This window comes from Thalassophryne amazonica, chromosome 1 (assembly GCF_902500255.1).
Source record: "Thalassophryne amazonica chromosome 1, fThaAma1.1, whole genome shotgun sequence".
In the NCBI taxonomy this organism is placed as follows: domain Eukaryota; kingdom Metazoa; phylum Chordata; class Actinopteri; order Batrachoidiformes; family Batrachoididae; genus Thalassophryne; species Thalassophryne amazonica.
Genome location: NC_047103.1, coordinates 173,175,628 through 173,203,498, shown reverse-complemented (window position 1 = coordinate 173,203,498; position 27,871 = coordinate 173,175,628). Strand labels below are relative to the sequence as shown.

The 27,871-nt window shown below is 47.5% G+C and overlaps 2 protein-coding genes across 3 annotated transcripts; both read left to right on the top strand.

The window, feature by feature from the left end:
- The first annotated feature begins 6,732 nt into the window (after positions 1-6,732).
- LOC117518554 (ras-related protein ralB-B-like) lies at positions 6,733-12,415 on the top strand. 2 transcript variants are annotated; one of them, XM_034179707.1, is made up of 5 exons: positions 6,733-6,838; positions 9,786-9,932; positions 10,016-10,224; positions 10,458-10,632; positions 10,712-12,415. In XM_034179707.1, exons 2-5 carry the CDS (start codon positions 9,819-9,821, stop codon positions 10,817-10,819), a joined length of 606 nt encoding a protein of 201 aa, XP_034035598.1. In that variant the 5' UTR covers positions 6,733-6,838; positions 9,786-9,818; the 3' UTR covers positions 10,820-12,415. The 2 variants fall into 2 exon arrangements, with proteins under 2 accessions (XP_034035598.1, XP_034035605.1); XM_034179714.1 differs by having other exon boundaries at positions 6,810-6,841; positions 9,789-9,932.
- A 2,067-nt stretch (positions 12,416-14,482) lies between these two features.
- On the top strand, positions 14,483-27,587 carry LOC117518563 (fas apoptotic inhibitory molecule 1-like). Its single transcript, XM_034179728.1, has 4 exons — positions 14,483-14,599; positions 23,671-23,899; positions 25,270-25,319; positions 27,365-27,587. The coding sequence occupies exons 1-4, from the start codon at positions 14,483-14,485 to the stop codon at positions 27,512-27,514; spliced, it is 546 nt and encodes a 181-aa protein (XP_034035619.1). The 3' UTR covers positions 27,515-27,587.
- Positions 27,588-27,871: the final 284 nt, after the last annotated feature.

Genomic DNA, 27,871 nt, shown 5'->3' with positions numbered 1-27,871 from the left:
CTGCAGAGTGAGCGCTCTGTGTGTTTGCTGCAGAGTGAGAGCTCTATGTGTTTTGGCTGCAGAGCGGGCGCTCTTTGTGTTTTGCTGCAGAGTGGGCGCTCTGTGTGTTTTGGCTGCGGTGTGAGAACTCGTGTTTTGGCTGCAGAGTGGGCGCTCTTTGTATTTTGCTGCAGAGTGGGCGCTCTTTGTGTTTTGCTGCAGAGTGAGCTCTCTGTGTGTTTTGGCTGCAGAGTGAGAGCTCTTTGTGTTTTGCTGCAGAGTGGACGCTGTTTGTGTTTTGCTGCAGAGTGGGCGCTCTGTGTGTTTTGCTGCAGAGTGAGCGCTCTGTGTGTTTTGCTGCAGAGTGAGCGCTCTGTGTGTTTTGCTGCAGAGTGAGCGCTCTGTGTGTTTTGGCTGCCGAGTGAGAACTCTTTGTGTTTTGCTGCAGAGTGAGAGCTCTTTGTGTTTTGCTGCCGAGTGAGCGCTCTGTGTGTTTTGCTGCAGAATGAGCGCTCTTTGTGTTTTGGCTGCAGAGTGAGCATTCTGTGTGTTTTGGCTGCGGTGTGAGAGTTCTGTGTGTTTTTGCTGCAGAGTGGGCGCTCTTTGTGTTTTGCTGCAGAGTGAGCGCTTGTGTGTTTTGGCTGCAGAGTGGGCGCTCTTAGTGTTTTGGTTGCAGAGTTAGAGCTCTGTGTGTTTTGGCTGTGGTGTGAGAGTTCTGTGTGTTTTTGCTGCAGAGTGGACGCTCTTTGTGTTTTGGCTGCAGAGTGGGCGCTCTTTGTGTTTTGGCTGCAGAGTGAGAGCTCTGTGTGTTTTGGCTGTGGTGTGAGAGTTCTGTGTGTTTTTGCTGCAGAGTGGGCGCTCTTTGAGTTTTGCCGCAGAGTGAGCACTCTGTGTGTTTTGGCTGCAGAGTAAGCGCTCTTTCTGTTTTGCTGCAGAGTGAGCGCTTGTGTGATTTGGCTGCAGAGTGGGCGCTCTTTGTGTTTTGGCTGCAGAGTGAAAGCTCTGTTTGTTTTGGCTGTGGTGTGAGAGTTCTGTGTGTTTTTGCTGCAGAGTGGACGCTGTTTGTGTTTTGCTGCAGAGTGGGCGCTCTGTGTGTTTTGCTGCAGAGTGGGCGCTCTGTGTGTTTTGCTGCAGAGTGAGCGCTCTGTGTGTTTTGCTGCAGAGTGAGCGCTCTGTGTGTTTTGCTGCAGAGTGAGAGCTCTTTGTGTTTTGGCTGCAGAGTGAGAGCTCTGTGTGTTTTGGCTGCAGAGTGAGAGCTCTTTGTGTTTTGCTGCAGAGTGGGCGGTCTTTGTGTTTTGGCTGCGGAGTGAGAGCTCTTTGTGTTTTTGCTGCAGAGTGGGCGCTCTTTGTGTTTTGGCTGCAGAGTGGGCGCTCTTTGTGTTTTGGCTGCAGAGTGAAAGCTCTGTTTGTTTTGGCTGTGGTGTGAGAGTTCTGTGTGTTTTGCTGCAGAGTGGGCGCTCTTTGTGTTTTGGCTGCAGAGTGAGCGCTCTGTGTGTTTTGCTGCAGAGTGAGAGCTCTATGTGTTTTGGCTGCAGAGCGGGCGCTCTTTGTGTTTTGCTGCAGAGTGGGCGCTCTGTGTGTTTTGGCTGCGGTGTGAGAACTCGTGTTTTGGCTGCAGAGTGGGCGCTCTTTGTATTTTGCTGCAGAGTGAGCACTCTGTGTGTTTTGGCTGCAGAGTAAGCGCTCTTTCTGTTTTGCTGCAGAGTGAGCGCTTGTGTGATTTGGCTGCAGAGTGGGCGCTCTTTGTGTTTTGGCTGCAGAGTGAGAGCTGTGTTTGTTTTGGCTGTGGTGTGAGAGTTCTGTGTGTTTTTGCTGCAGAGTGGGCGCTCTTTGTGTTTTGGCTGCGGAGTGAGAGCTCTTTGTGTTTTTGCTGCAGAGTGGGCGCTCTTTGTGTTTTGGCTGCAGGGTGAGCGCTCTTTGTGTTTTGCTGCAGAATGAGCGCTTGTGTGATTTGGCTGCAGAGTGGGCGCTCTTTGTGTTTTGGCTGCAGAGTGAAAGCTCTGTTTGTTTTGGCTGTGGTGTGAGAGTTCTGTGTGATTTGGCTGCAGAGCGGGCGCTCTTTGTGTTTTGCTGCAGAGTGGGCGCTCTGTGTGTTTTGGCTGCGGTGTGAGAACTCGTGTTTTGGCTGCAGAGTGGGCGCTCTTTGTATTTTGCTGCAGAGTGGGCGCTCTTTGTGTTTTGCTGCAGAGTGAGCGCTCTGTGTGTTTTGGCTGCAGAGTGAGAGCTCTTTGTGTTTTGCTGCAGAGTGGACGCTGTTTGTGTTTTGCTGCAGAGTGGGCGCTCTGTGTGTTTTGCTGCAGAGTGGGCGCTCTGTGTGTTTTGCTGCAGAGTGAGTGCTCTGTGTGTTTTGCTGCAGAGTGAGCGCTCTGTGTGTTTTGGCTGCAGAGTGAGAGCTCTGTGTGTTTTGGCTGCCGAGTGAGAGCTCTTTGTGTTTTGCTGCAGAGTGAGAGCTCTTTGTGTTTTGCTGCCGAGTGAGCGCTCTGTGTGTTTTGCTGCAGAATGAGCGCTCTGTGTATTTTGGCTGCAGAGTGAGCATTCTGTGTGTTTTGGCTGCGGTGTGAGAGTTCTGTGTGTTTTTGCTGCAGAGTGGGCGCTTGTGTGTTTTGGCTGCAGAGTGGGCGCTCTTAGTGTTTTGGTTGCAGAGTTAGAGCTCTGTGTGTTTTGGCTGTGGTGTGAGAGTTCTGTGTGTTTTTGCTGCAGAGTGGACGCTCTTTGTGTTTTGGCTGCAGAGTGGGCGCTCTTTGTGTTTTGGCTGCAGAGTGAGAGCTCTGTGTGTTTTGGCTGTGGTGTGAGAGTTCTGTGTGTTTTGCTGCAGAGTGGGCGCTCTTTGTGTTTTGGCTGCGGAGTGAGAGCTCTTTGTGTTTTTGCTGCAGAGTGGGCGCTCTTTGTGTTTTGGCTGCAGAGTGGGCGCTCTTTGTGTTTTGCTGCAGAATGAGCGCTTGTGTGATTTGGCTGCAGAGTGGGCGCTCTTTGTGTTTTGGCTGCAGAGTGAAAGCTCTGTTTGTTTTGGCTGTGGTGTGAGAGTTCTGTGTGTTTTTGCTGCAGAGTGGGCGCTCTTTGTGTTTTTGCTGCAGAGTGAGCGCTCTGTGTGTTTTGCTGCAGAGTGAGAGCTCTTTGTGTTTTGCTGCAGAGTGGACGCTGTTTGTGTTTTGCTGCAGAGTGGGCGCTCTGTGTGTTTTGCTGCAGAGTGGGCGCTCTGTGTGTTTTGCTGCACAGTGAGCGCTCTGTGTGTTTTGCTGCAGAGTGAGCGCTCTGTGTGTTTTGGCTGCAGAGTGAGAGCTCTGTGTGTTTTGGCTGCCGAGTGAGAGCTCTTTGTGTTTTGCTGCAGAGTGAGAGCTCTTTGTGTTTTTGCTGCAGAGTGGGCGCTCTTTGTGTTTTGGCTGCGGAGTGAGAGCTCTTTGTGTTTTTGCTGCAGAGTGTGCGCTCTTTGTGTTTTGGCTGCAGAGTGGGCGCTCTTTGTGTTTTGCTGCAGAATGAGCGCTTGTGTGATTTGGCTGCAGAGTGGGCGCTCTTTGTGTTTTGGCTGCAGAGTGAAAACCCTGTTTGTTTTGGCTGTGGTGTGAGAGTTCTGTGTGTTTTTGCTGCAGAGTGGGCGCTCTTTGTGTTTTTGCTGCAGAGTGAGCGCTCTGTGTGTTTTGCTGCAGAGTGAGAGCTCTATGTGTTTTGGCTGCAGAGCGGGCGCTCTTTGTGTTTTGCTGCAGAGTGAGCGCTCTGTGTGTTTTGGCTGCGGTGTGAGAGCTCTTTGTGTTTTTGCTGCAGAGTGGGCGCTCTTTGTGTTTTGCTGCAGAGTGAGCACTCTGTGTGTTTTGGCTGCAGAATAAGCGCTCTTTCTGTTTTGCTGCAGAGTGAGCGCTTGTGTGATTTGGCTGCAGAGTGGGCGCTCTATGTGTTTTGGCTGCAGAGCGGGCGCTCTTTGTGTTTTGCTGCAGAGTGGGCGCTCTGTGTGTTTTGCTGCAGAGTGAGAGCTCTATGTGTTTTGGCTGCAGAGCGGGCGCTCTTTGTGTTTTGCTGCAGAGTGGGCGCTCTGTGTGTTTTGCTGCAGAGTGGGGGCTCTGTGTGTTTTGCTGCAGAGTGAGCGCTCTGTGTGTTTTGCTGCAGAGTGAGCGCTCTGTGTTTTTTGGCTGCCGAGTGAGAGCTCTTTGTGTTTTGCTGCAGAGTGAGAGCGCTTTGTGTTTTGCTGCCGAGTGAGCGCTCTGTGTGTTTTGCTGCAGAATGAGCGCTCTGTGTATTTTGGCTGCAGAGTGAGCATTCTGTGTGTTTTGGCTGCGGTGTGAGAGTTCTGTGTGTTTTTGCTGCAGAGTGGGCGCTCTTTGTGTTTTTGCTGCAGAGTGAGCACTCTGTGTGTTTTGGCTGCAGAGTAAGCGCTCTTTCTGTTTTGCTGCAGAGTGAGCGCTTGTGTGATTTGGCTGCAGAGTGGGCGCTCTTTGTGTTTTGGCTGCAGAGTGAGAGCTCTGTTTGTTTTGGCTGTGGTGTGAGAGTTCTGTGTGTTTTTGCTGCAGAGTGGGCGCTCTTTGTGTTTTGGCTGCGGAGTGAGAGCTCTTTGTGTTTTTGCTGCAGAGTGGGCGCTCTTTGTGTTTTGGCTGCAGAGTGGGCGCTCTTTGTGTTTTGGCTGCAGAGTGAAAGCCCTGTTTGTTTTGGCTGTGGTGTGAGAGTTCTGTGTGTTTTTGCTGCAGAGTGGGCGCTCTTTGTGTTTTTGCTGCAGAGTGAGCGCTCTGTGTGTTTTTGCTGCAGAGTGGGCGCTCTTTGTGTTTTTGCTGCAGAGTGAGCGCTCTGTGTGTTTTGCTGCAGAGTGAGAGCTCTATGTGTTTTGGCTGCAGAGCGGGCGCTCTTTGTGTTTTGCTGCAGAGTGGGCGCTCTGTGTGTTTTGGCTGCGGTGTGAGAGCTCTTTGTGTTTTTGCTGCAGAGTGGGCGCTCTTTGTGTTTTGCTGCAGAGTGAGCACTCTGTGTGTTTTGGCTGCAGAGTAAGCGCTCTTTCTGTTTTGCTGCAGAGTGAGCGCTTGTGTGATTTGGCTGCAGAGTGGGCGCTCTTTGTGTTTTGGCTGCAGAGTGAGAGCTGTGTTTGTTTTGGCTGTGGTGTGAGAGTTCTGTGTGTTTTTGCTGCAGAGTGGGCGCTCTTTGTGTTTTGGCTGCGGAGTGAGAGCTCTTTGTGTTTTGGCTGCAGAGTGGGCGCTCTTTGTGTTTTGCTGCAGAATGAGCGCTTGTGTGATTTGGCTGCAGAGTGGGCGCTCTGTGTTTTGGCTGCAGAGTGAAAGCTCTGTTTGTTTTGGCTGTGGTGTGAGAGTTCTGTGTGTTTTTGCTGCAGAGTGGGCGCTCTTTGTGTTTTTGCTGCAGAGTGAGCGCTCTGTGTGTTTTGCTGCAGAGTGAGAGCTCTATGTGTTTTGGCTGCAGAGCGGGCGCTCTTTGTGTTTTGCTGCAGAGTGGGCGCTCTGTGTGTTTTGGCTGCGGTGTGAGAGTTCTGTGTGGTTTGCTGCAGAGTGAACTCGTTGTGTTTTGGCTGCAGAGTGGGCGCTCTTTGTGTTTTTCTGCAGAGTGGGCGCTCTTTGTATTTTGCTGCAGAGTGGGCGCTCTTTGTGTTTTGCTGCAGAGTGAGCACTCTGTGTGTTTTGCTGCAGAGTGAGAGCTCTATGTGTTTTGGCTGCAGAGCGGGCGCTCTTTGTGTTTTGCTGCAGAGTGGGCGCTCTGTGTGTTTTGGCTGCGGTGTGAGAGTTCTGTGTGGTTTGCTGCAGAGTGAACTCGTTGTGTTTTGGCTGCAGAGTGGGCGCTCTTTGTGTTTTTCTGCAGAGTGGGCGCTCTTTGTATTTTGCTGCAGAGTGGGCGCTCTTTGTGTTTTGCTGCAGAGTGAGCACTCTGTGTGTTTTGCTGCAGAGTGGACGATGTTTGTGTTTTGCTGCAGAGTGAGTGCTTGTGTGTTTTGGCTGCAGAGTGGGTACTCTTTGTGTTTTGCTGCAGAGTGAGAGCTCTATGTGTTTTGCTGCAGAGTGAGCGCTCTGTGTGTTTTGCTGCAGAGTGAGCGCTCTGTGTGTTTTGCTGCAGAGTGGGCGCTCTGTGTGTTTTGGCTGCGGTGTGAGAACTCGTGTTTTGGCTGCAGAGTGGGCGCTCTTTGTATTTTGCTGCAGAGTGGGCGCTCTTTGTGTTTTGCTGCAGAGTGAGCACTCTGTGTGTTTTGCTGCAGAGTGAGAGCTCTATGTGTTTTGGCTGCAGAGCGGGCGCTCTTTGTGTTTTGCTGCAGAGTGGGCGCTCTGTGTGTTTTGGCTGCGGTGTGAGAGTTCTGTGTGGTTTGCTGCAGAGTGAACTCGTTGTGTTTTGGCTGCAGAGTGGGCGCTCTTTGTGTTTTTCTGCAGAGTGGGCGCTCTTTGTATTTTGCTGCAGAGTGGGCGCTCTTTCAGTTTTGCTGCAGAGTGAGCACTCTGTGTGTTTTGCTGCAGAGTGGACGATGTTTGTGTTTTGCTGCAGAGTGAGTGCTTGTGTGTTTTGGCTGCAGAGTGGGTACTCTTTGTGTTTTGCTGCAGAGTGAGAGCTCTATGTGTTTTGCTGCAGAGTGAGCGCTCTGTGTGTTTTGCTGCAGAGTGAGCGCTCTGTGTGTTTTGCTGCAGAGTGGGCGCTCTGTGTGTTTTGGCTGCGGTGTGAGAACTCGTGTTTTGGCTGCAGAGTGGGCGCTCTTTGTATTTTGCTGCAGAGTGGGTGCTCTGTGTGTTTTGGCTGCGGTGTGAGAGTTCTGTGTGGTTTGCTGCAGAGTGAGCCCTGTCCGCCTCACTGACGATCTTTGCTCGGCCTGGGGGCGGGGCGGTGTCTCCTGCGTGTTCTTTGGAAAAGTTGGATGGCGGTTTTTTGTATGAGCGACATAAAGACGCGTTAACAGGTGAGAGTGTCACTCTATGAGTCTTCGGCGAACTTTAAAAGCTTCTGTAGTCACTTCTAATCGGCACGGGCTCGTTTTTTAGCGAATTCCTGTTGGTGGAAAAAAAGCTTCTCTCCCGTTTCCTGGCGAGTTATCAGCTCAGCGCGCTGAATGACACCTCACACAGCCAATAGGAAGCGCTCCTGGCTGCCATTTTCCAATCAGATGCGCGTGTTCAGTTAGAGGCGGGAACCGGGAAGAGCAATACCAGCTGTTTGACAGTTTCCAGGTTCCTCTTTGAGTGTTTTTATTTCTCACCACTTTGAAACAAGGCGACATTTGCCGTTATTTCTTATTATTGTTAATTGACCAGGAGTTAACATTATCAAAGCTCTACTTTAACAAACTGGCCAATCTTTTGTCTTCTGGTTGAATGATTTAAGGCGTTAACAGGGACTTTTGGTTTCTTGTGGTTATTTGACCAACATCTGTGTTTGAAACATGGATTTCTGTAAAAAGCTTTTCTTTCCTGTCACAGATGGACGTGTCCCCGGTCTGGACGTTATTCTGTCTCTGTGAGAAAATAACAAAATCACAAACGCCCTTGGAAACGTGTGCTGGAGGCTCCGCCCCCTGCTTTTGTTTGGTTGTCGACAGCGTGAACTCTTCTTTTTGTTTGTAATCCTTTTGGTGTGAGAGGACGTTAATTGGCGTTTTGACGCCCTGTCGTAATTCCCAACATGCTCGGAGTCGGTGCTGAGTGCGCGTGTCTCTGAATCGGATCTTACCTTCAGTGGTCTCTTCACACACACACACACACACACACACACACACACACACACACACACACACACACACACACACACACACACACACACCGGTTTGTTTGCCGTCTGTGTTTTTTCTGCTTGACGCCTTAAAACTGATAAAATCAACATCTCAGGTTTCACAAACTGTCAGCTGACAAATCAGCTTTAAATGTGTCCTGCAGAAAAATAAAAACATCAAATGTCATAGGATCAGTTATTATTCAAAACTCATGAGTTTTGGTCACTCAGTCAATCAAATTGTTCGTAAAATTCTACCAAAAATATTGCTAAAATGTCTTTTTTTTATATTAGTCAAACTTCAGAATGCTTCTTCTTCATTTACATGATTATTGCTGTTAAATTTAGGGTGGAGCTACATAAACAGGCGGAGCCACACAGCATAAATGCCGGTGTAATGAGTGCCATTTACTTCTTATGATATAAATATTGATAAATTTAACTTTTTTATGTTATTAAAAGCCTGAGTGGGTGGACCCGTGCCCCACACGGTTGCCCGGCTGAGGGGCAGAGCTGGGCCACTCTGGGGTGGAGTCTTTGGGGTCTCCTTGGAGTTTGGTGTGATGGTGGGTGCAGTGCTCGGAGCTTCTCTCAGGTCCTTGGTGGTTCCATTGGGTTTCCATCTGTGGGGTCCCCTGGTCCTGATGTTGGGTTGGTGGGACGGTTGGTTGTTGGGCGTTGGGGGCTGTGCTTCAACTCACCTCTCTGCACTTTAATTTCATTTTAGACATCTGGTCATGTGGGGGACTGGGGGGAACTATGGGACCTTATCTAGATGTCCCATATGCATCTTCTTTACCAAGGCAAAAACTGTCCTGTTCAAAACTGGTTTTAGATGGCCTGAAACCCAACCCCACTCTTCAAAACAGTCAGTGTACTGTGTGTATGTATGTGTGTGTGTGTGTGGGGGTTAATGACTAGAGGGACTCTGGGGCAGATGCCTGAGGTACTCCCTGGTACATCTCCCCCAGACGGTATCTCACAGTGTGGACATGGTCTCTTGATGCGTGTTTGGTGGGCCTGTTTACACCCTGGGTCCTCGAGGGAGAAGAGGCTGCCTGGGGTTAGTGGTGTGTGGCTTTGGGGATAGTGTGCCAGGGAACTTTTCGGGGAACCCTCACATTACAGATCTACAGTATACCTGATCATGGTATCACTGGGTAATTTGGGTTCTGAATCTGGATCTGGGGTTAGTTTTTGAGTTAGTTTTCACATTTTTAAGATATGAAAATTACATATATATATAGCCAAAAGTTTTTAAAAATTGCATTGTGTTTAAGCACCCATATACGGAATTATGTTTGCAATGGAAGGCAGATACTCCCTTAAAAATAAATTTCCAATACTGCTTTTATGCTTTCACTCCTTTTGAGCATCAATGTACCAGTATAAGACATTTGTTACATTTCTGCACTGTGAGAGTCGGCAAGACAACGCAACAAACAAGAACAGGACAGCCGCGGCATTTTACAAACATAATTGGTCTTCATTTTCTTTCAAATTCTGCGTTAGCATGGCTAAAACAGAAGCTAAAAATAGAACAGCACACTGAGGTGAAAATGTGCAAAAGAAAATACTAAATCCAACAAACATTAAGAAGAACAACTAAAGTATTAAAAAGATGAGTTGCACACAAACACACACTATAAATTCTGAAAGTATTTAAATATAAGCATATAAGCAGGATTAAGAACATAAATGTATCAATGTCGGTATCGGTGAGCGCCGTCACTGGTGGATGTTGTGTATCTTGTGATGTGGCTCTGCACCCTGTCGCAGGGGCTGGTCTATCAATCTCCTCTTTCAGTTCAGACTGTCCATAAATTTTTTTGTGCATACAGAAATAAAGTCAGAGTGTGCAGCAGATTCCGGGGGGGGCTCTAGAAAAGTCTGCTGGGGGGGCTTGAATTAACATTCAACAAGTAAAACAGTAAAGATTACATCCCGAGAAGTGAAATATAACAACATCATTTTCATTTTGGTTCTGAGAATTGATTGGTTCTGAGACGATCAACAGGACCACCCCACCCCTGGTTCACCCTGGCTGTTCCTGCCGTGAATCCACTGGAACAGATTTCAGAATAATATTTTTTTTTAAATTTCAGACACGTGGTGGTGTTTTTTTTTTTTTTGATCGGCAGGACTTCAGCGAGTGGGCGGGGCTACGAGCTGTCATGGCCTCCAGCAAGAACAAGAGCCAGGCGTCGCTGGTTCTGCATAAAGTGATCATGGTGGGCAGCGGCGGCGTGGGAAAGAGCGCCCTCACGCTGCAGTTCATGTATGACGAGGTGCGACTGCAAAACAGCTTCTTTTCAAGGGAAGCTCCGCCCATTTTTACCTCAAGTGTCACACTGGTGTTTTGTGGTTGCAGTTTGTGGAGGATTATGAGCCCACCAAAGCCGACAGCTACAGGAAGAAGGTGGTGCTGGATGGTGAGGACGTCCAGATTGACATCCTGGACACAGCGGGACAGGAGGACTACGCCGCCATCAGAGACAACTACTTCCGCAGCGGTGAAGGTTTCCTGCTGGTCTTCTCCATCACGGAGCACGAGTCCTTCACCGCCACGTCCGAGTTCAGGTCCCACATCTGAGTCCCAAAACACATCCGCTAAAGACATTTAGTGCTGTTAAATCCAGTTCAGCAGCAGTCCAGTTAAACTGGTTTGAAACCTGATTGCTCTTTCAGATCCAGAACCTGAACGTAAAAGGCAGGAAGCCGCTGTCACGGCGCTCGCGTTGTGTTGATGGCAGGATGTGTGTGTGGTTGTCATGGTGACGGCAGAGCTTTTATTTTGAAATGTCTTGCGTCAGGGAGCAGATCCTGCGGGTGAAGGAGGAGGACGTGATCCCTCTGCTGCTGGTTGGGAACAAGTCCGACCTGGAGGAGCGGCGCCAGGTGTCTGGTGACGAGGCAGCGGCGAGGGCGTCTGAGTGGGGCGTGCCGTACGTGGAGACCTCGGCCAAGACGCGCGCCAACGTGGACAAGGTACACTGAGACCGTTTACCGTGAGTTAGCGTAGTTTAGGGTGGGTTTAAAGGTGTCTCCGCCCTCTCCTGTCCCTCAGGTGTTCTTCGACCTCATGCGTGAGGTCCGCAAGAAGAAAATGTCCGAGAGCAAAGACAAAAACGGGCCGAGCGGCAAGAAGAAGAAGAGACGCTGCCGCATCCTCTGACTCCGCCCCCACAAAGGTCTCCGCGAGGTGCTCGCTGCACGAACTGAACCGGGCAGAATCATCACAGAACCTTGGCTGGTCCACTTCATGTTGTCCTGGTCAGAAGAACAGACGCCCGGATTTCAAGGACAAATTTTAAAACATATTTAGAAATAAATATAATCATAATATTAAAATGTCCAAAGTTATTGGACAACAAAACCAAATGTTTTCAAACAGTGAAAAATCATGAATACAGACAGAAAATGTGACCAAGTGATGAATTTAGAGCAAGTCGTCAGTCAGGAGGTGAAGACATGAACATTTCCATCTTTAAGAAGCACAAACGTACCGAGGCGCAGCGCGTGCGCCAAACCCAGGTGACTGTCCAAGGAGGGGACAGCTGAGGGAAGCCACCAGAGACATCACCGCCATCCTCTGCAGTTTGTCAGAAGGCACATGTGAGACCGGAGCCTGAATCTGACAAGTTTTCTAGGATTAGAATCCGTCTGTCTTCAGTGATTTCATTCTCATGTCCGTCCCCTCGAGACGAGTGACCAAATTCATCAAAACATACAACTAACTGTCACATTTTGAGTCTGTTTTGTTCTCTCTCTTTGAAGCATTTCGAGTGTTTTCGTAAACATTTAATGATAAAAAAAAATTCATTTTCTTGAGATCTTTAAAATTTGTCCTTAAATTTTTGTGTCAGTAATTCTGACTTTTTCTGAGTTATTCTGTTATTTTAGGTGTTTTTTGTTTGTTTTGTTTGTTTGTTTGTTTGTTTTGTCAATCACTTAATTTGTAAAATGCCAAAGAATTATTTGAAAAAAAAGGAAAATATTAGTAAATCGACCTGTTTACATCCAGTTAAAAAAAAAAAACATTAAAATGCTGTTCGGTTGCTTGTTAATTTGGTCAGATTAGCTGTAATCTACTTTAAAGGAAAGTACAAAACATTTCAAACATGTTAAATAACTTGATAAACTGGTCAAATTGACTATAAAAATATATTTCTGTTAAGCTTCAGGCTTGTGTGTAAACTATGATTTTGTTTAAATTGATAACTTGAGTTAAAATACAAAAAAAAAAACAGATCAGACAGAAACTCAGTCCTGAATCTGAACACACATCATCACTTTTACAGCCTGTTGCAGTTTCTGTAATTCAGTTCAATGAGTCCTTAAGAAGTTTGGTCTGTAGTGTCTGGAGCTGTGCTGGGACGACGCCCGTCACAGCGCCGACACGCCACTGAGTCTCAGGAAAAAAAAACACCAAATCCAGGCTGGAGACATTTGACAAAACTGGACATCACAGTAAATTGTCCAAATATATTTGGACCCAGGTGTAGCTGAATAGTTTCATCAGTACAGTTTAACAAACACATTGTCAAACTGTAATTAAAACCAAACTGATTTTTTTTTTTTTTTTTTATAAAGGTGGGGGTGTGACCTGTTTTGCTTTGTGTGTGATTGACAGGTCGGGTTCAGTTACAGGAACCAAAAACTTCGGTCCAAATGAAACAATCATTTATGCATGTTTGAATGTTGCTGATGTGTTCTTTTTGTTGAGCATCCTTTGTGACATCATAAAGTACCTGTGCACTGTAAAAAAAAATAAAAGCTTTATAGAATACACAGAAAAGAATATTTTCTGTGGTTCTGTTCTTTTTTTATCCACATGAACAGTGATGTCACACGAGCTACCACCGAAACGTAAACGAGTGTGAAAACTTCAAAATGTCTCAAACATTTTTTTGTTGTTGTTGTTGTTTTTTTCTTTACATTAAATCTAAATAAGTGCACTTTATGCATTAAGTAATGGTTAAAAATCCACTGTCAGTATTTGTTTGGCCACTGGGTGGCACTGTGACCATAAATTTAACAATGAATCACTGCAGTTCTACAATACAATGTAGTACTGCCAGAGGTGGGACAAAGTCACTGTCATGTCATTCTCAAGTCATAAATCAGCAAGTCTCAAGTCAGCTTGCAAACAATTGGTTTTAATTATGATTTGGGACTTGCTGAGTCATGACTTGAGAGTGACTTGATGGTGACTGTCTCACCTCTGAGTACTGCAGTATAACAGTATCATGTTTAAAATATCCACTTTTAAAGAGAAAAATAATCGACGAAGAATTATATTTACAATGTTCATCAGGCGGATGATGTGGTTTTGACCTTTGACCTACCACTTTTTTGTTATTGTTTCCCAGAGACAAGTCAGACAGTAATCCAGATTCTGGTTCAGGTTGGACTCATTGGTCCTGATCTTAAAATCATGTTGATGTTACAGAACCTACAGAACGTAAAGGTCCATCTGGGTCCAAAACCACATGACCAGGTTAACTACAACCCCAATTCCAATGAAGTTGGGACATTGTGTAAAATGTAAATAAAAACAGAATACAATGATTTGCAAATCCTCTTCAACCTATATTCAATTGAATACACCACAAAGACAAGATATTTAATGTTCAAACTGATAAACTTTGTTGTTTTTGTGCAAATATGAAATGTGGACTCATCAGACCACAGCACACTTTTCCACTTTGTGTCTGTCCATTTTAAATGAGCTCGGGCCCAGAGAAGGCGGCGGTGTTTCTGGATGTTGTTGATGTTTGACTTTCACTTTGCATGGTAGAGTTTTAACTTGCACTTGTAGTGACGAACTGTGTTAACTGACAATGGTTTTCTGAAGTGTTCCTGAGCCCACGCGGTAAGATCCTTTACACAATGATGTCAGTTTTTAATGCAGTGCCGCCTGAGGGATCAAAGGTCACGGGCATTCAATGTTGGTTTTCGACCTTGCCACTTACGTGTAGAAAGTTCTCCAGATTCTCTATTTCAATTTATTTTCATTTATATAGCGCCAAATCACAACAGAGTTGCCTCAAGGCTCTTCACACAGGAATCTGAATTTTCTGATTATATTATGGACTGTAGATGATGGAATCCCTAAATTCCTTGCAATTGAACATTGAGAAACATTGTTCTTAAACTGTTGGACTATTTTTTCACGCAGTTGTTCACAAAGTGGTGATCCTCACCCCATCTTTGCTTGTGAACGGCTGAGCCTTTTGAGGATGCTCCTTTTATACCCAATCATAACAATTAGGTGTTCTTTGAGCATTCATCAACTTTCGCAGTCTTTTGTTGCCCCGTCCCAGCTTTTTGAAATGTGTTGCAGGCATCCATTTCAAAATGAGCAAATATTTGCACAAAAACAATAAAGTTTATCAGTTTGAACATTAAATATCTTGTCTTTGTGGTGTATTCAATTGAATATAGGTTGAAGAGGATTTGAAAATCATTGTATTCTGTTTTTATTTACATTTTACACAACGTCCCAACTTCATTGGAATTGGGGTTGTAGTTCTTAGTGGTTTTTGGACCCAGAACCAAAGTTTGTGATGTCCTCAGGGACTTGGTTTCAGTCCAAACAGTTTGTCCTGGTACCAGTTAAAACAAATGTCTTGACAGGACTGAGTTGCAGCCAGATCCAGATTGATCTGGACTGTGAGGGCAGTTAAGCTTCTTACCATAAGACGCCTGCTGCTAAGATGAGCAGGACCCTCTCTGACCCAGGCCAGGACCGACTCTGAGCCAAGACCAGCTCTGACCCAACAAACCCTCTCTGACCTAGGACCGACTCTGATCCAGGACCAACTCTGACCCGGGGATGCTGGGCGGGGACGTGGTGGCTGCGTGGGAGGTGGCGCTGAGTGATGGAGTTTACACAGTCCAGTTTGCTCACGGTACCACCACCGGGAAAAGGATTGTTTACGTCAATGGACAGGTTAGAATGAATGAATGAATTTATTTATTCGGCACACAGGCTCAAAAATAGCAAAGAAAACTCATAAAATAATTTAACAGCGTATCCATGTGCCCGAAACGGTGTAGACAGAAACAAAAGCTTACAAACGCCCCCCCAACCAAAAAATGAAAATGTATATATAAATATATATACCCGTGATAACTAATAGAAAATATAAATTAATCACTGAACTCAAATTTCAAAACATGCAAACAACAGAGCACCAAAAACAAACGAAAAAAAAAAACTAATTCATCTTGTTATAACAAGTAATTACATGATTTTTGTAGAAGCTTTTAAAGCCAAACAAATTACCAAATGATTTAACGTTATCCAGACAGTTATTCCAAAAATTAACACCTTTAACACAACACAGTGACTTTTTACTGTAATTTGAATCTTTGATTTCTGAAATAATGATGTTCCTCGCAAATTATAACTAGATTCCCTCATTTTAAACAGGTCCTGGACATGTTGTGGTAAAAGTTTATTTTTTACTTTAAACAATTTGTATTATGATGTAATCAGTCAGGTCCCAAAATTTTAAAATGTGTAAACAAACAAACAAAGGATTAGTTGGCTCATGATATGGTTTATTACTATTAATTCTTAGGGCTTTCTTTTGTAGTAAAAACACTGAATTTTTCTTAGTTTTGTAGGCGGTTCCCCAAACTTCAATACAGTAGGTCATGTCTGGAACAAGTAATGAATGATATAAAGTAACTAATGACTGTGGGGGGAGGAAGTCTTGTGCTTTATACAGAATGGCAATGATCTCTGACATTTTGGATTTAACATAATTTATATGCATTTTCCAACTTAAGTTATCGTCAGTGAAAACTGCAAGAAATTTAGTTTCATTTACAAGTTCAGTTTCAACATCATATACTAATACATTTCTGGGCTTATTTCCAAATATGATACACTTTGTTTGACCAAAATGAAGCGATAATTTGTCTGAATCAAACCATTCTTTAAACTTCTGTAGTTCCCTCTCCATCGTGTCCAGAACCTGTCCAAAATGATCCCCACTACAAAACACAGTTGTATCATCAGCAAATAAAATGCAACTCACAAACTTAGAAACCAAACATATGTCATGAATATAAAAAACAAACAACAAAGGCCCAAGGACTGAGCCCTGGGGCACCCCACAAGTGCACCTCAAAAATTGAGAATTTATCCCACCCAAGTGAACATACTGATACCTATTGTACAGATAACATGCTATCCAATCATAAGCTAATCCTCTGATGCCATTCTTCCATAATTTATCCAATAATCAGGTGTGATCTATGTATCAAAGGCTTTCTGTAACTCAAACAAACAAAAACACGGATCCGCGCGTCGGGACGCAGCCGACGCGGTGCGGCGGCACAGGAAAAACACCTCCGTGTTGATAACCATTTGTAAAATCCAGGCGGCTTTTGATGGCTTTCAGTGGAGTGAGTATATGAGAAATTGTTTAACAGGCAGGACATGTTCCAACTTGTCCTTAAGGCTTCCAACAGAGGTGTTTTTCCTGTAACGGAGTGTCGCGGCGGCTGCGTCCCGACGCGCGGACCCGTCCGCGCGGACCCGTCCGCGCGGCGTCTTTCATTAAAAAAATCTCCTTTAACAGTGGAATATCCGGATAAAATGCTGAAACCGACTTCTTTTGAAACTTCTCTGTTCTCTCACGACGTCCTGGATCAATAGAACCTGAAATGTGGAGGTTTTCAGCTTGAACAGGCTGACGACGGCGGCTGAGAGCGCTGAGCGACGTCTCGCACCGTGAAAAGTCCTTAAAGCGACAGAATCACCTCAAAATCTCTCATCAACCGTTAAAATTTTCACTGAAAACCAGCTTAATTTTTCGAACCGTGTCCACTTCGATGTGTCTCACAGGTTTAGAAAAAATTTTGATCAAACAAAGCGCCAGTCTCTCAGCAACTTCTCAGACAAAGGAATTCCGACGAGGGGCTGGACGACTCCTCCCACAAGGAGTGCTCACAGGCGAATGACGTCACCGACAGGCGTGGAAAAACTCACGCATGCGCACGAGGGTTCAAGCATGTCTGACGTAAAAACATATGAATGAAATCCATATAGTTTTTGAAAAAAATAAAAAGGACCTATACTTTATTGACAGCCCTCGTATATCATTTTTACATTTTTACAGAAGATTCATAACCTGATAGAGAAGAACTGATTCAGTTTTCAAGGTCAAAGGTCAAAGTCAGGAAAACTCTTGGAAAATTGGAAAAAATCCCAGTCCCGTATCCACGAAGCAGCTTGAGGCTAAAAGTCGCTCTGAGTGATGTCATTCTAAGAAAAATCTTAGAATTCCTAAAATTCTTGGACATTTCTTAGAATTTTCTCTTGGAAAGATAAAAATTATTCACAAAGCACCTTAGACCTTAAGAGAGCTCCTGAGGTGCCAAACTGGTAAGAGGAGGGAGGAGGACTTTAAAGAAGGCTAAGAGTGTCTTAAACAGAGGAGATGGCAGAAAGACAGCGAGGACGGAGACACATTCTCTGTATGTTTGAATTTCATTGAGTCAGGAACATGCTCGACGGTTCAGGGATAAACATCATCAGGAATGATCTCACTTTTCCCACCCGCGTGTTGACAGTACGGACGGGGTGTCGCTGAGGTCCTGAGGTCTGTACTGTCAGCGCGCTGGACTGATGTTATACCTTTTGTTTTGTTTTTACTTTATCTTTTTGCACTGACATTTTGTATAATGACATTCTAATAATGAACATTCTGTTCTATTCCAAATTCGATAACAAACAATTATTAATATCACAGTCAATGATGTCAGCAGCCAGAGAATAAACTCAGCTGTTTGAGGAGAACTTGGTTTGTGTGCTACAATCTCTGTTCTCACTTTGGGTTACAGCACGTACTGGCGCTTCTCACAGCGCGGAAACACAACAACAAGCTAATCAATATAACTAGCGTGTGGGGATCCACGGGCTCTAGAGTGGGTGGTGTTTATACTGTAAAACAGATCGCTGACATTTTTCAAGGGTGGGAATAAATTAAGCAAAGTTTCTGTAATGACTTTGAATGTTGTGTGAGTCCAGAATGTTTTAGAACCTTAGACCTCAACAGTTTTTAGAAGAAGAACTCAGTCCTTTTATTTCCTGTTAATTAAGTAATTTTCTAATGTTAATTTGCTGTCTGAATGTACGAGGTCTGTCAATAAAGTAACGGTCCTTTTTATTTTTTTCAAAAACTATATGGATTTCATTCATATGTTTTTACGTCAGACATGCTTGAACCCTCGTGTGCATGCATGAGTTTTTCCACGCCTGTCGGTGACGTCATTCGCCTGTGAACACGCCTTTTGGAAGGAGTGGTCCCGCCCCCTCGTCGGATTTTCATTGTCTGGAAATGGCGGAATGATTTGGGGTTTTTTTCCATCAGAATGTTAGAGACTGGCACCTGGAAACCATTCGAAAAATTTATCTGGCTTTCGGTGAAAATTTTACGGGCTTCACAGTCTGTTACTACAGCTTTAAGGACCCCTTTAAGGACGCTCAGCGCGCCGCGCTCCGAGCTGCGACGACGCGGCACAAGCCACCGGACCGTTTCTAAACGGATGGCTCTGTGGATACGAGACCGTCGTGTGCTCTTTCTCTGGTTATCACAAGAGCTGGACATCAGCCATTTTCCGTCAGATTTCACTTTTAACAAGAGATTTTGTCATGGAAAGCCGCACGGAGGCTTCGCGCGTAAAGACCCATTCGCTTTGGAAGCGAGACAAAGGAACACCTCCGTTTCGGCGTGTCAGAGGACAGATAGACATGTCCAAACTTGTCTTCTGACACGCCGAAACGGAGGTGTTCCTTTGTCTCGCTTCCAAAGCAAATGGGTCTTTACGCGCGAAGCCTCCCAGCACACGACGGTCTCGTATCCACAGAGCCATCCGTTTAGAAACGGTCCAGTGGCTTGTGCCGCATCATCGCAGCTCGGAGCACGGTGCTCCGAGCGTCCTTAAAGGGGTCCTTAAAGCTGTAGTAACAGACTGTGAAGCCCGTAAAATTTTCACCGAAAGCCAGATAAATTTTTCGAATGGTTTCCAGGTGCCAGTCTCTAACAGCTTCTGAAAAAATTCTGATGGAAAAAAAGTCCTTTTCATTCCGCCATTTCCAGACAATGAAAATCCGACGAGGGGGCGGGACCACTCCTTCCTAAGGAGTGCTCACAGGCGAATGACGTCACTGACAGGCGTGGAAAAACTCACACATGCGCACGAGGGTTCAAGCATGTCTGACGTAAAAACATATGAATGAAATCCATATAGTTTAAAAATAAAAATAAAAAGGACCATTACTTTATGGACAGACCTCGTATTTGTAAATTGCTTCGGTTCTTCTTATCATTATTATTATCTACACTATTATTATCACCATTATCTTTATTGCTCTTTTATTGTTTTTTAAATGGACCACAATGGAAATAAGTGTTTCCACTTTCTTGTGTCATCCATGTAGTTTTAACATATTTACAATTATATTATCTACTTACACTGAACACACGCTTTTATTTTACAGTCGGCATGTGAATGAGGTTCTTTCAGACATTTTCAGGCTGTTTAACAATTCCTTTAATTTTGTTCAGTTTCATCATCATGACATTAAATTATTTTCACAATGACACATTTCTTAATCCAGTTCAGGTTATATGATCAGTTGATTTCACTACCCGTTCATAACTAGGAGCGCTGAGTGTGTTTGTTTTTTTCCTCTCCCGTTCACAACCAATCACAGCTCTTAGGACTACCAACAGGGACAAAGATACGGGTTTCTGTCCCCTCCTTGCTCAGAGTTGCTCTCAGACACCTCTGGGATCAGTCTCAGCTCTTTAAGAGGACTTTGAGTTGCTTCGCAGATACGGGCCCTGGTCTTTACTAAATTGCTCCTGGTCCTTTTTAAATTGTTCCTGGTCTTTTTAAAATTGATCCTGGTCCTTTTTAAATTGCTCCTTCTTCTTCTTTGTCTTTCGGCTGTTCCCGTTAGGGGTCGCCACAGCAGATCAATCATTTCCATCTCACCCTGTCCTCTGTATCTTCCTCTGTCACACCAACCACCTGCATGTCCTCCCTCAGCACGTCCTCTTTGGTCTCCCTCTTCTCCTCCTGCCTGGTGGCTCCATCCTCAGCATCCTTCTCCCTATATACCCTGGGTCCCTCCTCTGCACATGTCCAAACCATCTCAATCTCACCTCTCTGGCTTTGTCTCCAAACCGTCCCACCTGAGCTGTCCCTCTGATATGTTCATTCCTAATCTTGTCCATTCTTGTTACTCCCAAAGAGAATCTCAACATCTTCAGCTCTGCCACCTCCAGCTCTGCCTCCTGTCTGCTCCTGCTCTTTTTTAAATTGCTCCTAGTCTTTATTAAATTGCCCCTGGTCTTTTAAAAATTGCTCCTGGTCCTTTTTAAATTGCCCCTGGTCCTTTTTAAATTGCTCCTGGTCCTTTTTAAATTGATCCTGTCCATCCATCCATCCATTTTCTTCCGCTTGATCCAGAGTCGGGTCGCGGGGGCAGCAGCTCAAGCAAAGCCGCCCAGACCTCCCGATCCACACACACCTCCCCCAGCTCCTCCGGGGGAACCCCAAGGCGTTCCCAAGCCAGCTGAGAGACGTAGTCCCTCCAGCGTGTCCTGGGTCTTCCCCGGGGCCTCCTCCCGATGGGGCATCCGGAAAAGATGCCCGAGCCACCTCAGCTGGCGCCTGTCGACATGGAGGAGCAGCGGCTCGACTCCGAGCTCATCCCAAGTGTCAGAGCTCCTCACCCTATCTCTAAGGGAGCGCCCAGCCACCCTGCGGAGGAAACTCATCTCAGCTGCTTGTACTCGCGGTTTTGTTCTTTCGGTCATGAGCCAAATCTCATGACGATAGGTGAGGGTCGGAACGTAGATCGATTGGTAAATCGAGAGCTCTGCCCCCCTACTCAGCTCTCTCTTCACCACGACGGTCCAATACAGCGACCACATCACTGCAGACGCTGCACCGATCCGTCTATCGATCTCATGCTCCATCTGTCCCTCACTCGTGAACAAGACCCCGAGATACTTAAACTCCTCCACTTGAGGCAAGGACACTCCACCGACCTGAAGAGGGCAAAGCACCTTTTTCCGGTCGAGAACCATGGCCTCTGATTTGGAGGTGCTGATGTTCATCCCGGACGCTTCACACTCGGCTGCAAACCGCTCCAGTGTACGCTGAAGGTCCTGGTTTGATGAAGCCAACAGGACCACATCATCCGCAAACAGCAAAGATGAGATTCTGTGGTTCCCAAACCGGACCCCCTCTACACCCTGGCTGTGCCTAGAAATTCTGTCCATAAAGTAATGAACAGAACTGGTGACAAAGGGCAGCCCTGGCGGAGGCCAGCATGCACTGGAAACAGGTTTGACTTACTACCGGCAATGCAAACCAAGCTCCTGCTGTGGTCGTACAGGGACCGGATAGCCCTTAGCAAAGGACCCCGGACCCCATACTCCCGGAGCATCCCCCACAGGATACCTCAAGGGACACGGTCAAACGCCTTCTCCAGATCCACAAAGCACATGTGGACTGGTTGGGCGAATTCCCATGAACCCTCGAGCACCTGATGGAGGGTGTAGAGCTGGTCCAGTGTGCCGCGACCAGGACGAAAACCACACTGCTCCTCCTGAATCCGAGGTTCGACTATCGGTCGAATTCTCTCCAGCACCCTGGAATAGGCCTTACCGGGGAGGCTGAGGAGTGTGATCCCCCTGTAGTTGGAACACACCCTCCGGTCCCCCTTCTTAAACAGAGGGACCACCACCCCAGTCTGCCAATCCAGGGGTACTGTCCCCGACCGCCATGCGATGTTGCAGAGACGTGTCAACCAGAACAGTCCCACAACATCCAGAGACTTAAGGTACTCAGGACGGATTTCGTCCACCCCAGGAGCCTTGCCACCAAGGAGCTTTCTGACCACCTCGGTGACTTCGGCCTGGGTGATGGACGAATCCGCCTCTGAGTCCCCAGTCTCTGCTTCCTCTTTGGAAGACGTGACAATGGGATTGAGGAGATCCTTGAAGTATTCTTTCCACCACCCAACAACATCCGCAGTCAGGGTCAACAGCTCCCCATCCACACTATAGACAGTGTTTGCGGAGAGCTGCTTCCGCCTCCTGAGGCGTTGGACGGTTTGCCAGAATTTCTTTGAGGCCGACTGATAATCCTCCTCCATGGCCTCTCCAAACTCCTCCCAGACCCGAGTTTTTGCCTCTGTTACCGCACAGGCTGCGGCAGGCTTGGCCTGTCAGTACCTGTCAGCTGCCTCCGGGGTCCCACCTACCAACAAAGACAAGTAGGACTCCTCCTTCAGCTTGAACGCATCCCTTACTTCCGGCATCCACCGGGTCCGAGGATTGCCACCGTGACAGGCACCAGAGACCTTGTGACCACAGCTGCAGGCGGCCACATCGACAGTGGAGGTGGAGAACACAGTCCACTCAGACTCCATGTCTCCAACCTCCCCCGGGATCTGGGAGAAGCTCTCCCGGAGGTGGGAGTTAAGGACCTTGGTGACAGAGGGTTCCGCCAGTTGTTCCCAGCAGACCCTCACAATACATTTGGGCCTGTCAGGTCTGACCGGCTTCCTCCCCTCCCGGCGGATCCAACTCACCACCAGGTGGTGCTCAGTCGACAGCTCAGCCCCTGTCTTCACCCGAGTGTCCGAGACATGTGGCCGAAGGTCAGCTGATACGACTACAAAGTCGATCATCGTCCTCCGACTCAGGGTGTCCTGGTGCCACGTGCACTTATGGACACCCCTGTGCTCGAACATGGTGTTCATGATGGACAAACTGTGACTAGCACAGAAGTCCAACAACTGAACACCACTCGGGTTCAGATCGGGGAGGCCGTGCTTCCCAATCACGCCCTTCCAGGTCTCACTGTCGCTGCCCACGTGGGCGTTGAAGTCCCCCAGGAGAACAATCACTATCACTAAACAAACACTATCTAGTAGCCCTCCCAGAGACTCCAAGAAGGTTGGGTACTCTCCACTGCTGCTCGGCCCATAGGCCGAGACAACAGTGAGAGACCTGTCCCCAACCCAAAGGCGTAGGGACACGACCCTCTCGTTCACCGGAGTGAACTCCAACACATGGCGACTGAGCTGGGGAGCAATAAGCAATGCTACCCCAGCTCGCCGCCTCTCCCAGTGTGCAATGGCAGAAAAGTGGAGCATCCAGCCCCTCTCCAGGAGGGTACCAGAGCCCAAGCTGTGCGTGGAGGTAAGCCTGACTACCTCTAGTCAGTACCTCTCAACCTCCCGCACAAGCTCAGGCTCCTTCCCCCCCAGCAAGGTGATGTTCCACATCCCAACAGCCAGAGGCTGTGAGTGCGGACCGGGTCGCCGGGTCACCTGCCCTCGACTGCCACCCAGTCCTCTCTGCACCCAACCCCCATGGCCCCCTCTGCAGGTGGTGAACCCACAGGAGGGCGGGCCCACATCGCTCTTTCCGGTTGAGCTCGGCCGGGCCCCGTGGGCTAAGGCCTGACCACCAGGCACTTGCACACGAGCCCCAACCCCAGGCCTGGCTCCAGGGTGGGGCCCCGGCTCCGCCATACCGGGCAACGTCTCGGTCCTTGATTTCGTGTCAGTCATGGGAGCTTTTGAACTGCCCTTAGTCTGGCCCGTCACCTAGGATCTGTTTGCCATGGGAGACCCTACCAGGGGCACAAAGCCCCCAACAACGTAGCTCCTAGGATCATCCGGGAACGCAATTTCCCCCACCACAATAAGGTGGCAGTTCGAGGGGGAGAAAATTTGATCCTGGTCTTTTTTAAATTGCTCCTGGTCCTTTTTAAATTTTAAATTGCCCCTGGTCTTTTTTAAAATTGCTCCTGGTCCTTTTTAAATTGCTCCTGTTTTTTTCTTTTTTAATTGCTCCTGGTCCTTTTTAAATTGCCCCTGGTCTTTTTAAAATTGCTCCTGGTCCTTGTTAAATTGCTCCTGGTCCTTTTTAAATTGCTCCTTGTCTGTGTTGGTCTTCTGTGGGTCTTTGCTGACAGGAAGTGATCAGGAAGGACTGGATGTTCAAACTGGTGGGGAAGGAGACCTTCCACATCGGCAAGTCAAACACCAGAGCCACCGTAAACATCGAGGCCGTCAGCGGCTTCGCTTATGAGTACACTCTGGACGTGGGTGGCAAACGTCTGCAGAGCTTCATCGCCAACAGAGCCAAGACCACCAAGACATGGCTGCTGAGTGTGGACGGACACGACTACAGGATCGTCCTGGGTGAGAGTCTCCTCTGAGCTTTTAATCTGGTGTCATGGTAACCATTTGAACTGGAAAACAGATCCAGTTTTTCTACTTTTGATTGATTGATGGATTGACTGAGTGATTGATTGATTGATTGATTGACTGAGTGATTGATTGATTGATTGTAACTTCAGCCTCCAAACAAAAACTGGACTCAATGGGTTCGGATTAGAATCACTTCAGAGTTCTGGAAGACAGACGCTGATCGTTGGGACGCCGGTTCGTTACTTCCTGTCTGACACCAGCTCACAGTCACCTGATGTCCAGGGTCACTGAAATGACCTTTGACCTGCACTTTGGCTCTTTTAAATGTTTATTTTTTGCCATAACTGTATTTGAAGACGCGTCCTCAGGGTAGCACTGAGGGTGCCGAGGACTCGCCCTTCTGTCTCCGTCCTTCTGTCTGACGTTCCTCTGTGTCAACGTGCGGTGAGGAGTCAGTCCAGGAGACTGGCCGTGTTCAGACCAGTGGACAGTGTGTGGACTCACAGGCGTCTGCACACAGACTGGGTGGATGTGGACATGGCCGTATTTTGCCATGAGACCCTGAATGTTTTGACTCAGCGGTGTTTGACAGCTCAGTGGACACTCTGGACTCTATAGAGACCCCACAGAGTGGACTGTGATGGTCCTCAGAGAGAACAACCAGCCACGTGTTTGTTCAAGGACTCTGTGATCAGGTGACTCACCATCTGGAACTGTCAGACTTGGACTCTAACCAGTGTCCTCAGGTGAGGACTGGGTGTCTTTGGTCCCAGGTCTCTGTGGATGATCTTTGGGTTCATCTGGACCGACTTTGTGTCCGGTGAACGGTTACTTAGTGAGACTCAGATGAGGAGGATCACTGACACTGTGAAGGACATTTAGTCCATGTGGTGAGTTTCTCTGGACAGGATCCAGGACACAGGTGTCTCAGGTTCAGAACCCCAGAGACTGGAGGTGGAGGACATGCCCACTTCTCACGTGGCTGCAGTTGGTAGGTGGTTGTTTGGAGAGGTGAGGACAGACTGGATGTCTGCCTGGGTGGTTGCCGACCAGGACCTGGGCTGGTCCAGGGTGTGGAGGCGGTGATGCAGCCTCTCCCCGACCTGATCTTTGTTTTGAGTTCCAGCTGGTTTTGGTTTCTTTACAATCTGAAGTAGAGGTTTTATTTGTAAGGACTCGGCGGGACTTGACCACACGATGACCTGCTGCAGAAACACCGATGTCATTGTTAACATGTAGAAATGAAAAGGGATCAGAACCCGTCACACTGTGGATGTGGCCTCAGTAGTTTGTGTTTGTTGTTGGTTTGTCTCAGGAATATTTTTATGTTCATTAAAATCAGTTTTTCTTTGCTCCTGCAGAAAAAAACACGATGGACGTTTGGTGCAACGGGCAGAAAATGGACACAGTGGTGAGATTAAGTCAACATTTGAAATAGATTTTGCATTTCAAATGAATACTGATTTCATCCTGGAGAGATAATTGATCAGAAAGTCTTCCTGAAGGGTTCTCCAGAGTCCTGGATCCTGGGTTAGAAGGTTTGGTGGAGTTTAGCCCCTCCGTCTGGCCCCACCCTCCACACGTTTGTCACCTGTGAGCGAGCCGCAGATTTCTTTACCTGACGTTTGCGCACTGATTGGCTGAGCACTCCTATAACATCACTACCACCTTGTGGTGACACAAACATGTTAGACATGAGAGAGAAGATAAGTCTGCTCTGAAAAAAAGGAACTGACCCAATAGCAAACAATTCAAAATAAAAAGAAATGGAATGTTTGCAGTTACAGAGAACGTCACTGCGTGATGTTTCCTGTCGACTGTAGCACCCTCTGGAGGTCACAGTAGGAAGGCGCGTGTTGGACTCTGGTGGTGGAGGAGGGGACACAGACAGGTGATTTTCTGTGGAATGTCAGGAACTGAGGTGGTGTGGCACGGCAGGCGGGCTGACACACATGCAGACTCATGACTTTGTCAAAAACAGGCAGAGGTACAGACAGTCGTGAGGCGGAAGAGAGGTCAAACAACAAGCGGAGTTCCAGCATGGGCAAACAGGTACACAGGAGGTGGCAAAAACGAAGTAAAAAAACAAGCGAGGGTCGTACACAGCAAGAACACAGAGCTGGGCCAAAACATGATACCGGGCAGGACCGGGGCCAAAACATGACAGTGGGCAGGACCGGGGCCAAAATACGACACCGGGCAGGACCTGGGACAAAACATGACACCGTGGAGGACCGGGGCTAAAACACGACACCAGGCAGGACCTGGGCTAAAACATGATACCGGGCAGGACCTGGGCTAAAACATGATACCGGGCAGGACCTGGGCCAAAACACGACACCAGGCAGGACCTGGGCTAAAACATGATACCGGGCAGGACCTGGGCCAAAACACGACACCAGGCAGGACCTGGGCTAAAACACGATACCGGGCAGGACCTGGGCCAGAACACGTCACCGGGCAGGACTGGGGCCAAAACACGACACCGGGCAGGACTGGGGCCAAAACACGACACCGGGCAGGACCGGGGCCAAAACATGACACCGGGCAGGACCTGGGCCAAAACACGACAACGGGCAGGACCTGGGCTAAAACACGACAGCAGGCAGGACCTGGGACAAAACATGACACCGGGCAGGACCTGGGACAAAACATGACACCGGGGAGGACCGGGGCCAAAACAAGACACCGGGCAGGACTGGGACCAAAACACGACACCGGGCAGGACCGGGGCCAAAACATGACACCGGGCAGGACTGGGGCCAAAACACGACACCGGGCAGGACCGGGGCCAAAACATGACACCGGGCAGGACCTGGGCCAAAACATGACATGGGCAGGACCGGGGCCAAAACATGACATGGGCAGGACCGGGGCCAAAACATGACACCGGGCAGGACCGGGGCCAAAACATGACACCGGGCAGGACCTGGGCCAAAACATGACATGGGCAGGACCTGGGTAATTTTAGTGAACAGAAAGCCAGTTAATGATGATCTTAGAAGTTCCACTAGACGGTGCTGCCTCTTGGTTGTTCTCTAAAGCATGTGAATCCTGCAGACTGGAAAACAGATGTCCTCGTGTCTCATGTCAACACATCCACAGTCACGTCTGGTCATATGGAAACACAAAGAAGAAGCAGACTGTTTAGAAAAGTGTTTCGAAGAAAATGTTCATATGTGTGAATAAAACACGTCAGTGACGTGAAGCATGAAGCTGAATCACTGACTGTCTGTCCGCCTGTTTGTATGTCTGTGTGTCTGCCTGTCTGCCTGCCTGTCTATCTATCTGTCTGTCTGTCTGTGTGTCTGCCTGACTGTCTGTCCGCCTGTCTGTCTGCCTGTCTGTCTGTCTGCCCACCTGCCTGTCTGTCTGTTTGTCTGTCTGCCTGTCTGTCTGTCCACCTGTCTGTCTGCCTGTCTGTCTGCCTCTCTGTCTGTCTGTCTGTGTCCTCAGGGGGAGTTTGCAGATGACGGCACAGAGACAAACTTCTTGGTCGGTGAACACGAGTGCTGCATCAAAGCCGCGAGCAGCGGCAAGAAAAACAGCAGCATCCATCACTTTTTACTGCTGGACAGAGAGAAAGTTGCAGCTTCTGCACAGTAAAACCGGATCAGAAACCAACGGGATCAGAACCACCAGCTGGTCCCCGTCACACACGTCCACAATCCTACAGAAAATAAAACAGGAAGTGGAACATTCACAGTGACTGACGTGTTTTCTTTCTCTGTGCTCTGTATTCTGAAATGGTTTTAAAATGAAATTTCATGGAATTGATAAACTACAAACAGAAGTCATACAAAACAATAAAATAATATCAAATATCTATCAAAAATGAAATGTAATGATGTTTATAAACCATGACTTTAATTAACAGACATTAATTACATTAATTAACAGATAAAACTAAAAATAAAATCTCAAATTCATCTTTAAAGCTGTGAAAACAGAATAATTGCAAAG

What these genes read in the sequence shown, in the direction of transcription:
- LOC117518554 (XM_034179707.1), top strand. Translation starts at nt 9,819, where the DNA reads ATGGCCTCCAGCAAGAACAAGAGCCAGGCGTCGCTGGTTCTGCATAAA. An exon ending in TGCAGTTCATGTATGACGAG is followed by an intron (nt 9,933 to 10,015) that starts GTGCGACTGCAA and finishes TTGTGGTTGCAG; the next exon opens with TTTGTGGAGGATTATGAGCC. An exon ending in CGCGCGCCAACGTGGACAAG is followed by an intron (nt 10,633 to 10,711) that starts GTACACTGAGAC and finishes CCTGTCCCTCAG; the next exon opens with GTGTTCTTCGACCTCATGCG.
- LOC117518563 (XM_034179728.1), top strand. Translation starts at nt 14,483, where the DNA reads ATGCTGGGCGGGGACGTGGTGGCTGCGTGGGAGGTGGCGCTGAGTGAT. An exon ending in CGACTACAGGATCGTCCTGG is followed by an intron (nt 23,900 to 25,269) that starts GTGAGAGTCTCC and finishes TTGCTCCTGCAG; the next exon opens with AAAAAAACACGATGGACGTT. An exon ending in GGCAGAAAATGGACACAGTG is followed by an intron (nt 25,320 to 27,364) that starts GTGAGATTAAGT and finishes CTGTGTCCTCAG; the next exon opens with GGGGAGTTTGCAGATGACGG.